The sequence below is a fragment of the Rattus rattus genome, chromosome 3, assembly GCF_011064425.1.
Source record: "Rattus rattus isolate New Zealand chromosome 3, Rrattus_CSIRO_v1, whole genome shotgun sequence".
Lineage (NCBI taxonomy): Eukaryota > Metazoa > Chordata > Mammalia > Rodentia > Muridae > Rattus > Rattus rattus.
Window position 1 is genome coordinate 14,289,029 of NC_046156.1, and position 14,618 is coordinate 14,303,646.

The 14,618-nt window shown below is 45.1% G+C and overlaps 1 protein-coding gene across 1 annotated transcript in view; it reads right to left on the reverse strand.

Annotated features, from left to right (window-relative positions):
- Positions 1-14,618, reverse strand: part of LOC116895289 (uricase) — a 34,827-nt gene that overhangs the window by 13,319 nt on the left and 6,890 nt on the right. Inside the window, exons 2-4 of the mRNA XM_032896601.1 lie at positions 7,864-8,082; positions 5,921-6,037; positions 5,749-5,827 (exon numbers count right to left, since the gene is read on the reverse strand). Coding sequence (XP_032752492.1) covers positions 5,749-5,827; positions 5,921-6,037; positions 7,864-8,082 — 415 coding nt within the window. The remainder of the gene's footprint in view (positions 1-5,748; positions 5,828-5,920; positions 6,038-7,863; positions 8,083-14,618) is intronic.

The following is a 14,618-nucleotide window of genomic DNA, read 5'->3' on the forward strand; positions in this document are numbered from 1 at the left end:
GCTGGTACACTTTTGTTGTTTGGCTTTGCTTTGTTTTGTAGTTAAGAGTCAGAACGGGAGCCATCGAAATGCTTAAATAATTGTGAATTTTTAATTCAAATATCTCAAAGGCTCAGGGACTAATTCAGTTCAAATTAGTGATTCAGATCACGGTGGTTCCCCGGGCTCAGCTAAGCTCCTGGTTTAGCAAAGCCTCAGGAGAGAAAGCACTCATCCTGAAGATCCAATGACACTTACACTAGCAGCCTCTTCCGTGTCTTGTATGCAAAGCTTAGTTCTCCTATCAGGGCATAGGACGTTACCAACATCAGAGCAGCCTTTGACCCTAGTGTTGGTAATTTCTCTCCCCTGATTCTCTCAAGGAAATAGCAGACGTTTAAATACTCAAATTTTCAACATGCTGAGGTCTCTGTAAAGGATCCACCAAGAACAAACCATACAGTGAGTTTTAGAGCGGCATCAGGACCCACATCATCCCAGACTCAGAAACTTTCCCTGAACCAAAATTCAGGGAAACAGGAAGAAGTTGAGTCCACCAAGTGAAACTCATTCTCTTGGAAGGACCCCTGGGGACTCACATGGGTGACTACGTGTTGAGGGGGGAGGGCAGGATTCTCACCATTCTTTCTGGCCCCCCACACACCACAAGGGCATGTAGCACTGGCCCGAGCTGTAAACGTTGGAGTATATGGATTGACACAAGGACATTTCTTCTTTTTTCTTTGTTTTGCATGTTGGCACATGTGTTGTGGGTGCGTGTGAGTATGTGAGTGTATGCACCCCTGTGCACGTGTACAGTAGCCAGCACAGGATGCCAAGCGTCTTCTAATACTCTCCTCCTAACTGCCTGGAGACAAAGTCTTTTGGGAAGCTCACTGGTTTTACTAGACTGGCTGACCAGAAAGCTCTCGGGATCAAAGTGTCTTTTCCGCAGTGTATGGAGGTTTCATGCGCAAACATCCATGCAATGAGTGTTAGGAATCCAAACCCAAGTTCTTGTGCCTTCACAGCAGGAGTTCTGACCCACTGAGCTGTCTCTCTAATGCTCCACTGCTTCAAAGATGATGACACCGTGGATTCGTATCAGTTCCTTCCAATTTAACACTTAGATAATAAGCAAATTAGGAATTGGACTTTGCCACAAAGAGAATATCCACCTCTACTGTCAAAAGAGGGGCTGGGTGGAAATGGTCTCACACACAGAGCCCTGTGTACACACGTTTGTATCCAGTGCACACAGGGACCTGAATTCACTTACTTCACATCAATCTTCTTACCCCAGCCCTGCTAGCCCTGCAGGATATCAGGTCAGAGCGGCCTGAGCTTTAGCTCAGTTGACTGGAACTTCTGGACAACTGCCACAGATCTGTGTGTACCCAGAAGCTTTGGAGCCATCTGCAGAGACTAAAGACTTGAACCGCTCTGAGGCCGATCTTTCTACTCAGCAGTGCTGGCCTAGTGATTAGAACTCAGGCAAATGCTACCTCCTGGACACCAAGGATGTTTACCAAGTCTAGAGTTCCTCTCCAGGCCGCTTTTAACCAAGATTTCTTAACCTTTTGTGGCAAATATCAAACCAGTTTCCACTTCTGCTTGGACACTCGATGAGAATACATTTCCGTGGCCTCCTGCAGTCAAATGTGACTGTGGGAATCTCCCCAGGGGACGTGCTAGGGGCCATTTATGACCTTGTGTCTGAGGGGTCTTGCCTGCTTTTCTTCTTCAGTGTCTACATCTCCTACTTATCCAGTGTGGCAATTTATGACCAAGGTGAACCCCAAAATAAGGAGTAGCAAGGTAAGATGGCCAAGGATTCTGTCCGACTTCCCCACAACCGAGATGCATCACCTGTTACTCCCCCTCCCCAAACTGGGCTCTTTGCTTCATGCTATCCCAATAAAAACATAGTTTTCTTCTATTTCCGTGATACCACTTTATCTAGACATCTTCTTCTGCCAAAGTCTTGAACTGAGGAATGTCCCCAGAGCCTTATCGTCTTATCTCACCTTTCCTCGTGCCACCTGATGACTATCTTGGTTGTCAACTGGACTGGATCGGGACACAGCTCCAACCCAAGGCATTAGGCATTCCTGTGAGAGACTCTCTCGATCAGATTATCTGAAGCAGGAAGACCCACCCTAACTGTGGGCAGTGCGTACCAGAGGCAGCGCAGATAAAAGGGCTCGGAAGATGGAAGGATCTGCTTTTTGCTTGCTTGCCTGTGCTCTTGCTGGCAAGCGCATCGATCCTGTGGTGGAGGCATTCCTTCACGGGCATCAGAAGCTTGTCCTTGGGGCCTTCCAACACAGACTGAAGACCAGCAGCTCTGCAGGAGCGCTCCAGGCCTTCCAAGCCAGGTCAGGCTGCTGAGACATCCAGCCTTACAGACTAGGAAACTAACTACAGGCTGCAACTGTTGGACCACCAGGACCACATCACGTAAGCCAATCTACTAAATTACCTTCTGATAGATACATATTCATTCCATCAGTTTTGTTTCTTTGCAGAATATAGCTTATATGTTATTTCTGTTTTCCAGAACTATTTCCCTCCCTTTCCTGTCCCTGGGGCTTCAGTCAGTCATCGTCCATCTGTTGATGGTCCCCAAGTCTATTTCCACCCCTCATTCCAAAACTCACTGTCTTTAGCCTCCAAACACTTTTCATGTGTATATTCTCTCTAGCTCCCAGTCTTTCCCCTTCAAGTCCTTTGCCACCAACCTTCCAGCCCCTACTCAACCCCTGTTGTGCTGGTTATACTTCTTGAAGGCCGCACAAAGTGATCTCCAATAAGCTGCCAGTCCGTGCAACTCTACCTCTCCCGCCTTGTTCATCACTCCAATTCATCTCTACAGCAAGTGACTCACTCGTTCCTCTCTGCCTTTCCGGCCTGCTCGCCACACTTTGATCACAACTACTGAACAGAGCATAGGCACAGCCTATGGGAAGAAAGTTTTGTTTGGGGTCAGCGTTTCGTGGGGTTTCCACCCATGACGTTGGGGAGAGCAGAGTAGAGCAGAGAGGCATGTGGTGGAGAGGACACGAGGCAGATTTGTGAATATGGAGGCAGACCAGGAGCTGGAGAGCAGGGTCAGAACCAAGGGCTCGTCACCCCCTTCTGCCAGCTAGGTGCCAACCCTTAAATATGCCAGAGGCTCCCAACACAGTGAGCAGCTGAGAAGCAAACATTCAAAATTAGTGTCTGATAAAGACCTTACAGATTTATACACTTCCCCTCCTCTCTCTCTCACATACACACAAACACTCATAACACACACACTCGCTCACTGACCATTACAGACCTCCGATTTTTTTTGTTGTTGTTGTCGTCGTCGAGCTAAGCAATAATAATGGCTACCATTTAAGAAGTTCTTACATGCCAGATACTATGCCAACAGCTTTAATGAAATGGATTTAGCAATCATATCATTATTTCTCTGGACAATCATAGAGGTGGGCCTCAGAATCCTCATACTACTGATGAGAACCCACTAAAGAACTGTGACTCATTTGTTCATCATCATGCCATTAACTAACAGAGCTCAAACTCAAACACAGTTTATTCCACCCCCTAGGCCTCTGGTCTTGACTAGCTATTCATTTGATAGGAATTAGAATGTGTTCTGTGGTTTATTGTGCAAAACGCCTTTAAGTTAGATGATGCATGTTAGCTCAGCACTGGCAGTCCCCCGAGAAACCAGTCTCCCTGATCATAGTACTGTTCTACCCATGTCTTGCCCTTTCAACAATTAAATAAATACCTGTCCAGTGTGGGCTCCACACGAGGCAGGTGCTCAGAACGCCCTAACCCACATCCTCCATTCCTTTCTGCATCCTGCCTCTGCTCTAAATCCCAGTGCTTCTCCAGGCAGACACTCCCTTCTTGTGACCAGCACAGTGCAAATCATTTAGTCAGCAGAAACATTTCTTCTCTCCTGCCAAGGCCTTCTACACTACCTTGGGAAAAGTTGCATTTTGGACCATCTCTGTTCCACTAGGATGTCTCTAAATCCCTCTACTGTGGTCTCTAGCCTGTCATGTTGCAATGAATTTGTTGGAAGTCTGTCTCCAGTAATGAAGTCTACCATAGATTCTCTGAGATCAGGGAGAGGTCCGTGTGTCTCTCCTCATCTACCTCCTTCTGTGGTAGCATAGCCTGCTTGCTCAGACGATAGCTTGTGAATAAACGACACCAGCACTTCCCCTATATGGATTTGATCTTCATCAGCTCTCCTCAGGTGGATGTCCAGTCATTTATAGTCTTTGAAAGGGAATTGAAGAATGGGATTGAGAATGTGCTAAGTTCCCAGACGTTTGTGAACATGGATTGGGAGCTCTGCTGACCAATACAGTGGTCTCCAGCCACCTGCCGTCAGTCAACATGAAAACATGGCTGACATGACTGAAGCATTGCTGCAAATATACCACATCTACATGTTAGAGACGTGATATTTCAAAGAACGAAAATGACTTAGGTAGAATCTATTCCATACATAACGTTTTGGATTGAGCTAAATCTATTACTAAAAAGTATTTTTCCTCATTTCTCTCTGGTTCCCTAAAGTGACTCTACTAAAAAAAAAAACTTAAAAATTATCCCGAGTTAAGCAGAGCTGGCTTACACTCTAATTTCATGACAGTAGTCAGGGTAGATTAAGCAGGAGAACGTTGCCTGTGAGCTAAAAAAAAAAAAAGTTTCCCTTTTTTGTCTCTAAAATCACACATAAGGAAGGGAGGGAGAAAAGAGGCTGAGATTGAGGAAAAAGGAAAAGGCAGGGAGGGAAGAAAAAATGGAGAATACATCTGCGCTGTTTTAGAGAATAGCGCAGCGGGGAGCTCCACTCCCATGACTAAGCATCTGGCGATCAACATTGTCCTTTTGGTTTTAATGCAACTTTTTGATTTCTCCCATAATAATGTTTTTACGCTGTATAATATTATATTTTATTCAAACCCTGAGACAGCCTTAACTATATCTAGACTTAATTCAAATAGAAACATTAATGGAGAAAGAAGGAGGAAAGGAAACGGAAATAGGCAAGGCTCAGAGCTGACTAACGCGTCTCTTATGGAGAGAGAAGTGTTTCCGCCATCTTGGCCTCTGTGCTTTGGAGTTCTTCGCTCCAAATCCGAATGGATTACTTAATTCTGCTTCTCATGACCTCAAAAAATCAATGAAACATCGGCTTTAGGAGTCTTACTTGATCAGATTAATTATCTCATCAAATAATGTCTACATTATAATGTTTCATAGTTTTAGATTGTAAATTTCCTGCTAAATAGCTGTTGCTATTTTAAATGAGACTCATTTTAAAGAGATTATAATACTATTAGTATTTAATTATGCGAATAAGATGTCAGGGAAACATTAGTCATTTCACATATTGGTTACTGGATCATTGGTACAGTATCAAGATTACTGTACAAAAACACTGGTTAGAAAATGTGAAATTTGTATTCTGGTCATTTCCAGTATTTCACTTCAAAACTGGGTAATACACAATTCCTACCACTCAAACTCCAGACTTTGTAATAGAAAGAATTACACATTTGTTATTTTTTAGCCAAAAAGTAGGTAAGTTTGTAATGTAAAATCCAAAGTCCTAGGGTGTAGCCGCATCTCAGATGTAAAAGATTTACAAATTCTTTAAAGTTTTCCTCCTTGTTAAGAGAAGGAATTGCTTAGAAATAACAACAAAACAAAACAAAAAACCAAAGAAGACTAAAACGGTAGAACCCGGTTTCTTACCGTTCCTCATCTGCTCCACCTCACAGAAGTGAGTTCCCGTCGGGGTGTGGATGAAGGCATGGACGTGCTTGACTCCATTCTGAAAAGGAGGACAAAGCTGTTGCCAATCCCATTCCAGCACAAACCACGCTAACAATTTCTTTTATTAAACTAGGGACATAGATGATGAAACCTTTTCAAAACGCTTCCAGGGGACCTCTTCCACGTAGACGTGGGCTCGGGTGACGTGGCTAAAGGAAGAGAGGAAGTGCTCGCAGATGTTCATAGCGAAGGTCTCGATGCTTTTGATCTGGAGAGAGAGAGAGAGAGAGAGAGAGCAATGCTCACGATCAAAAACATCTTATTTAAACGTTTCAGCTGATTCGCTTGTTTTGTTTATTTTGAGGTCGGGGACTCACTGACTATACAACCCTGTCTGACCTTGAACTCATGACCCTGCTGTCTAAACCTAGAATTATAAGCCTCTATCTCTGGCTTAAAGTATTTTTTGTTGTGTTGTGCTTGTTTAAGATAAGCCTCAAAGTTTAGCCTGGGCAAGCTTCAAGCTCATGGCAGCCCTTCTGCATCAGCTCACAAGGGCTGGGAAGATCCATATCCACCACTAAACCCAGCCAAGAGTAATTGCTAAGCACTCCTGGGGCTCTTTCCTGAGTTGTTTCTCCCAAGGAGAGAAACAGAGAGCTAGGATCTAAGGAGATAAAATAGCCCAATCCTGATTTCTCGCAACCGTTTCTGGGGGCGGGTCATAGCTTTTTATCCCTGAAGAGACTCTCTCCTGTCAGTATTTTTTTTATTATTATTATTTTTTATTTTACATGTATGGGTGTCTTGGCTGCATGCGCGTCTGTGCGCCATGTTCGTGTCTGGTGCCATGGTAACCAGTGGAGGGGGTTGGATACCCTGGACCTGGTGTTACAAGTGGTTGTGAGCTACCATGTTGATCCTGGGAGTAGAAGCCAAGTCCTCTGGGTCTCTTAACTGAACCATCTCACCAGCCCCATCGTGTGTGTTTAAGAGAAACCTGATTTGCATGACAGGAAGTTATCAGCAGAGAAGCAAAAAGTAACTGTGTTCCTGAATCTTTTCTCAGTGTGCTTGTAGCGCCGCGTCTTTTCCTGAGCCTTGCTAATGGGCTGCAGCGTTCCCACAGAAACAGCCAATCCTTAGGCGTGTCTGCTTGAGCGTCTCCACAGTGGGAAGACCCACCCTGGAGGTGGGCGTGCCCATCCCATCTCCTGGGATTGGAGAATAAATAAAAAGGTGAAGGCAAACTGAGCCCCAGCTTTCACCTCTCTGCTTCCTAACTACAGTTAGGACAGACTGACTGACTGCCTCACACAGCAGCATTACTTACCACTTCCCAACCACGCCACCGCTCCATAGCTTAGCAGCGGTTCTCGGCCTGTGCTTCTCCGCCTCTTTAGTGCTCACTGATCAGATATTTACATTACGATTCGTAACAGTAGCAAAGTTATGGTTTTAAAGTAGCAACGAAATAATTTTATGGTTGGGGTCACCCCAATTTGAAGAACTCTAGGTAGAAGACCACAGCATTAGGAAAGTTGAGAACCACCTCAAACCATGAGCCCAAATAAACTCCCTGCCTGCCCTAAGTTGCACCCCCACATCCTGGAGTATGGGGTATTTTGTTACAGCAACCAGAAAACTAAAACAGGAAGCACAAAATTTGACAATATGTTTTTGCTAATAAGTAGAGTATCTTATAATCAGTGTTCTCTTCGGTTGTACAACAATGGCACTTTCTGCTACAAATGCATGTTCTAGAAGTGATAGAGATCAAAGAAACGCATGTGTTAAATTTAGTCTGAAATCTACCCTTGACCTTGACTTGCCCGTTATTCCAATGTGAGGTAACAAGTTAATTTGCCCAGAAGCTCCTTTTCCTAACTAACGAAGTAAATTAAATGAATAAAATGGAGCAAGCTTTTCTGTAAGCCTGGAAAATTTAGGGTAGAAAGGAAAAAATTTAAAAATGGCATATACACAAAAATAGGTTAAAAGGAAATGAGAGCTTAAAAAAAGCAAGTTCCGCCCCCACACGAGCTCGCACTGAATTTGCCTCAAGAAGTAGCAAGCATCTAAGAATGATTATACCCCTTTGAACTTTGCCAGGACATGCACTGTGTTCTTGATGGTGTCTGTAGGGATGATGTCGGAATTATCACCATGGAGGTAATCCTTTTTGGACCTCAGAGTCAACTGCACCGAAGTCGCCACCTCTTTGATGCTGTGGTATTTTCCATCCCTCTGAATATGGAGAACTTTGACCATGTCCTTCCCATAGCCAGTTCGGACAAACTCCACTTCATCATTCTGTAATAAAAATATAACCATCTGATTGAAGAAGGCTACTACGTGACATTAAGCATGCAGCTGCGGCCTTTCTAGCTTTTCATTTTATCTGACACCTAGAACAAGGGAGATCAAGAACACTTAGGAAAGCAATGGTATGCCCAGTCTTTGAACACTGGTCTTCCATGGGAAAAAGAGACTCCTGCGAATCTCCTGAGATATATATATCTCAGATTTCCCACAGGATAGACAGGCAGATGGCTTTCTTGATAAGAAACATTCACTTAGTTTTAATTATGAGTGTGCATGAAAGTTTGTGAATGTGGTGAAATGAATGCCCATAGAATCCAAAGGTGTCAGGTCCCTTGAGCTGGAGTTAGAGGCAGTTCTGAGTCACTCGATGAAGGTTTGAGGAAATAAACTTGGGTCTTCTGCAAGAGCAGTATGTGCTCTTAACTCCTGAGCTCTTCTCCAAACTCTCTTCATAATATTTTTTGAACGTCCTGTTCCAAAGCTACATCCTGTCTGTGACACGTGACCTGTCCCTATAGCATCCCTGTAGTCAACCCCCTGTGGATTGACTCTCTTACCTGAGTGGACAAAGATGAAGCGGCTTGCCTTCCTTCACATGGTTAGTAAAGGCAAAGTTATATACACATGCAGGTCTGTTAACTCTGAACTCTACAGTGACCACCATGGAAACCAGCTTTCTTCTAGAAAATCCCATGACTGCATTAACTGGAAATATTTCCATGTTCCCACATCCATTTTTTAAAAAGTGATATTTCTGAGAAAAATGCTCTGTGATCATGGAAACAATTTGAAAATTGCCTTTTCTATTTGCTGCCAGGAAGGAGATGGGTAATTGGTGATAGGGTCCAGAATACTGTCTGGAACGCAGGGCCAGGGCCATTTGATTGCAGGGAGAGCTAAGCCTCTAATGGAGAGACATTTAATGAAGGGATGGTGATTTATTAAGACCTGTGTCTGGAGCTGGGAGCCTTAGCTAATGAACACATCCATTTCTACAGCTGGCATCCGCCAGACTTGTTGCTAGGTGTTTGAGAGGAGCAACCAGTCGTAAATCTAAATAGCCCCTTAGCATGGATATTGAACATTAAAGTGGTTATCAAGGTAGTGAAAATGAAAGCAAGCAGAAAACAACGTACCATGCACACACGGTGCACATCAGTGCACACACAGTGCACATACTGTGCACACACAGTGCACATAGTACATATAGTGCAATGCATATACAGTGCACGTACAGTGCACGCACGTACAGTGCATGTCTGGGTAGAGTGTCAGGAAACCTCTCCTGCTGCTCTCATTTACGATGCTGGGGATTGCCTAAAAATCTCTATATGAGAAGTCACCATTTCCTCTGAGGAGAATTTAAAGATATTAGCCAACATCAAAATTAATTTTATTTCCTTAAAGAACATGAGGTATGGGAGGCGGTCTTAAATCTTGCAGATGTAGTCAACTGGGACAAGCTCTTGATCATTGACATATACAAAAGTTCAGCATGTCTGGATTTAATTATGTCTATCTAGGAAAGAGATTCTTAGAGATGCACCCTCAAAGTCTTTGATCGAATCTTTGAAAACATCTTCAAAACAAGGATCAATAGGGCCCTGGGGATGTAGCTCAGTTGGTAGACTGTGCTAGGTTCCACACTGTGCTAAGTTCCACACTGTGCTAAGTTCCACACTGTGCTAGATTCCACACTGTGTTGGTTCCACACTGTGCTAGGTTCTGCACTGTGCTAGGTTCTGCTCTGTGCTAGGTTCTGCACTGTGCTAGGTTCCTCACTGTGTTGGTTCTGCACTGTGTTGGTTCTGCACTGTGCTAGGTTCCGCACTGTGCTAGGTTCCACACTGTGTTGGTTCCGCACTGTGCTAGGTTCTGCACTGCGCTAGGTTCCACACTGTGTTGGTTCTGCACTGTGCTAGGTTCCACACTGTGTTGGTTCTGCACTGTGCTAGGTTCCACACTGTGTTGGTTCCGCACTGTGCTAGGTTCTGCACTGCGCTAGGTTCCACACTGTGTTGGTTCTGCACTGTGCTAGGTTCTACACTGTGTTGGTTCCACACTGTGTTGGTTCCACACTGTGTTGATTCCACACTGTGTTGGTTCCACACTGTGCTAGGTTCCGCACTGTGTTGGTTCCACACTGTGCTAGGTTCCGCACTGTGCTAGGTTCTGCACTGTGCTAGGTTCCACACTGTGTTGGTTCTGCACTGTGCTAGGTTCCACACTGTGTTGGTTCCGCACTGTGCTAGGTTCCACACTGTGTTGGTTCTGCACTGTGCTAGGTTCCACTCATCCATAGCACCACACGGACTGAGCACGGCAGTGCACACCTGCCGTTGTAGCACTTGAGAAGTAGAAACAGCAGGATCAGAAGTTCAAGGTCATTCTAGGCCACTTGAGCAGGTCAAGGTCAGCCTGAGATACACAAGACCCTGTTAAAGAAACATTCATGTGGGAAAGAGGATGCCAGTAAGAAACGACTTGCTGTGCAATACGGAATAAGAAATAATCATGTTTCTTTAAAGACTCCAATGCTGGCAGAGAAGGAGAAGCTGTTGTGTTGTTACGGTAGCTTTGGGATCAGTTCAGACCCAATTCCACCTTGCTACGCCTAGCCTGGTGGCTTGGGACACGTGGTTGAAGGTCACCAAGCTTCAGTGACGTTTGCACCTAAGGGGGAAGCCGCCGCCATCATGGCATGGGATGGCTGGGGACTCGGCAAGCTCCAGCTTTGTTTCTAGTGGCAACAGTGGCCTTGCCAGGCAGTTGGATGTAGCCGCAGCCGAGATGATGTCAGTTAAGGATCATATTGACTTGTTGACTTGTCCTAAGCTTCCGGGAGTCTACTGAGGGGAGGAAAGGACGTGGATGCTTGAGCACCTGTGATAGCTGGGATGGTGATGGGGCCAGGATCAAAAGTCTCTGAGCATATAAATCATCTCCACCTTACGGGAGCACTCTTCTCCTCAGCACCACCTTCTGCCATTACATATTCAAGCTGGGGTAGCTTGACCTGTGCAAACACAGGGCATCTAGCAGACATGCAGATGTGACCTACCCCTAACCTCAGCTCTGCTGCTGCCATTCTGAACCCATTGTAGATCAGATACTTTCTCTGCCTTAGGCCTTGCATCTTTCCTTTCAGACCTCCCTTCCTTCTCACTCCCCGACTACCAACCTCTTCCATGCCTTATTTCTCCCAGGCATCTGTCACGTGTTACCTCCTGCAGGTAATCTGTCTTAGCCTTTCAAACATGGAGTAGGTGGCTCCTCTGATGTATTGTCAAGATATTTGATATTGCCTCAGAATCTTTATCAAATTGTATTGCAAGTACCTCCTCGTGTGTGATTCATCCTGAAGCAATAAACTGTGAAAGCAGGAGAAAGTTCTATGCTGGTCACCATGGCAACCCCAGCACTCAGCGCACTGCCTGGATCTTAAATAGGAGCTTGATAAATGTGTCATGAATGAATGGATAGTGCTACTAACCACCTCCTCTGCTTGCTGGATGACACAGAACGGCTAATGAAAACACACAAAAGATTCCAAGACAGGAAGAGTGGGTTCAGTTCTAATGCCACCAAAAAAAGTCCTCTTCCTGTTTTCTCAGGAAGGTGGGCCTTCTGATGGCCACAATCTAAGATCACAGGCATAGGCTGTCCAGAGAAGAGAGAGCCATGGCTGGTGAGATGGCTCAGCAAATAAAGGTGCCTGCTACCAATTATGGTGGCCTCCAAGGACTCATATGGGGAAAGGAAAGAATCAACTCCCACCAGCTGTCTTCTGACCATCACACATGCTAGCACGCATGCACTCGAACACACACACATACTACACACACACACACACACACACACACACACACTGATCAATCAATTAATCAATCAATCAGGAGAGGGGAGAATCCCAGAAAGACAAATGGAGTGTAGAGAGTAAAGAGAGAGCCCATGATACAACGTGTTGATAATAAGACAGCAACCACATAGAAAGTAACCATCCTAGATCAACAACGTTCAAGGCTCATGAGAAAGAGAGGTCAGAGGTATTGAGTAAGATCCTAAGCCAGTTGTCAGAGGGCTTGTGTATAATCTCAGCTAAGGAAGAATGATCATTCATTCAAGTCCAACTGGGGTTTCACAGCAAGACGTCGTCTCAGAAAACTGGCCGCCCGTGCAAGCTTGAGTTGGCTGAGTTTACTGAGAAATGAGTTAGACTCAAAAGGACCTAACCACTGACATTAGTTACTTCTCTAGTGACCAAGGAAACTTATAGAAGATGTCTTAGTTAGGGTTTTACTGTTGTGAACAGACACCATGACCAAGGCAAGTCTAAAGGACAGCATTCAATTGGTGCTGGCTTACAGGTTCAGAGGTTCAGTCCAGTATCATCAGTGCAGGAAGATTGGAGCATCCAGGCAGACATGGCGCTGGAGGAGCTGAGAGTTCTACATCTTCATCGGAAGGCTGCTGGTAGAATACTGGCTTCCAGGCAGCTAGGTTGAGGGTCTACCCACAGGGCCACACCTTCTAATAGTGCCACTCCCTGGGCCAAGCATATACAGACCATCACAAAAGACATAGTTTATTTGGTCCAGGGGACAAGAGTCCATAATGGCAAGCAAAGGCGTAGGAGCAGGAGGAGGAGGCCAAGTGCTCACATCTTGATCAGCAAGCATGAGACAGAGAGAGTGAATTCAAAATGGCACAAGTCTTTAAACTCTCAAAGCCTGCCTCCACTGACGTACTTCCTCCAGCAAGGCCACACCTCCACAGACTCCCCAGTCAGCACCCATCACTGGAACCAGTAGTCAAATGCACAAGATTATGGGGGGCTTCTCATTCAAACAACCATGGTCGTTGAACCTGAGGTGGGGGCACCAAGTCTGGCCTGGAATGCCTGAGTCAGTAGATGAAGCCTCTATAAGAACAAAGTCCATCCTCCCCTAGTTCCGTAAAGAATAGGAGGCCAGTGTTGGAACCTCACTGTGCCCAATGCAGGTAGAGATCTACAGCAAGGGCAACTATTTAGTGCTTACAAAGGGCATCGTTTGGAGAGGGTGAGCTTTGATTGAGGCAGCCCTGGTGAGCGTCTTTGTTGAGCTACCATTAAGTCCAAATGGATATAAATTTATCCATCTACACGATGATGATGATGATGATGATGATGATGATGATGATGATGATGATGATGATGATGATGTTCCCTCTTAGAATCAATGTGAGAAGTATGAAGGAATAAGCATAAAGCAGCCGGGAGGGTGCTGGGCAAACATGTGCTCAATAACTGTTATCTATAATTATCACTGACAAGTAGCAATCACTTGCCCCATTTCACATGAAAGGGTCCTTACAGATAGAGATAAACTAGGGTACACTCCAAACCAGAGCCCAGGCAGGTAAGACCAAGGAACATCCGTTCAAAGAGAGCTTGCTTCCAACTGTCTCCCCTCAGGTAATAGTGGCTTGACTTGAATTTCTGTCATCACTGACATCCATACCTTAGGTTTGTAGAACTTAAGGAGCAAAGCACAAATGGAGAGAGACCGCCTGTGTCCTACAGTCATACTCTGAACAAATCCTGACCAGGCTCTGTATAAGACAAATCTCATTTCCTGGATGGATTTTGAAATGTACCGGGATTCAGACTTGCAAACTGTCTACAGATGATGTTAGCAAGAGCTCTGAGATTTCAAAGGACTCTTGTGAATGCCTGTGCCTACAAGTTTGCAAATGTTATTTCTAGCTGCCCTAAAGGGGGTTTGGTCATCACAAGTCTCAAGTCTGTTAAACTCCTGAGTACCCAGTAGATGCTTGTTAGGCAGAACTATGTACTTCATGAAGTTATAGCTAAATCTTCGTGTGTTTGTGAGAGCAGGTGTGGGTGTTTTTAGGGCACACACACAGATTTCATTCCGTGACAAAAGAGTTGATGGTCCATGAAAAGTTAAGAACCATTTCTCTGTGTAACCGGGGCCCAAACGGTTCGGGTGGCTTTGCTCAGTCTGATTTTCTAGAATCTAATCACCAGCCCTGAGACAGCATGAAAGAGATGATTCATCATTCTGAGTGTATGACCTTCTGGAAGCAGGGAGGCCGTAACGTGGGCCTAAGAACAGTGCCTTGGAGTCTGATAGCCTGAACCAACTGCCTGTCTTGGCCCCTGGGCAAGCACTGAGTTCTGTGGGGTTTTTTGTTTTTGTTTTCTTCATTCCTTCCCTTTTCCATCTATAAAATGAGATGATGACCGCACCTATTGTGAATGCTTACTTGTGAGGTTGCAAGGAACCACCCAGAAAAACGGCTGGCATGTGGTCATCAGTAAGAGAGCCAGCACTGCCATCTAGCATGTTTGACCAGATGTGATAGCCGCAGTGCTTTGACACCAACTCTGTTACCCCGCAGCCCTGCCTCTCCTTGTGATAACACAATGATGAGCTGCCCAGTGGACTCTTTTTACTTTCTAGATTTGGAACGAGGCAGAAACCGGTTCATTTCTCTAGCTACACGACTAGGAATTTAAT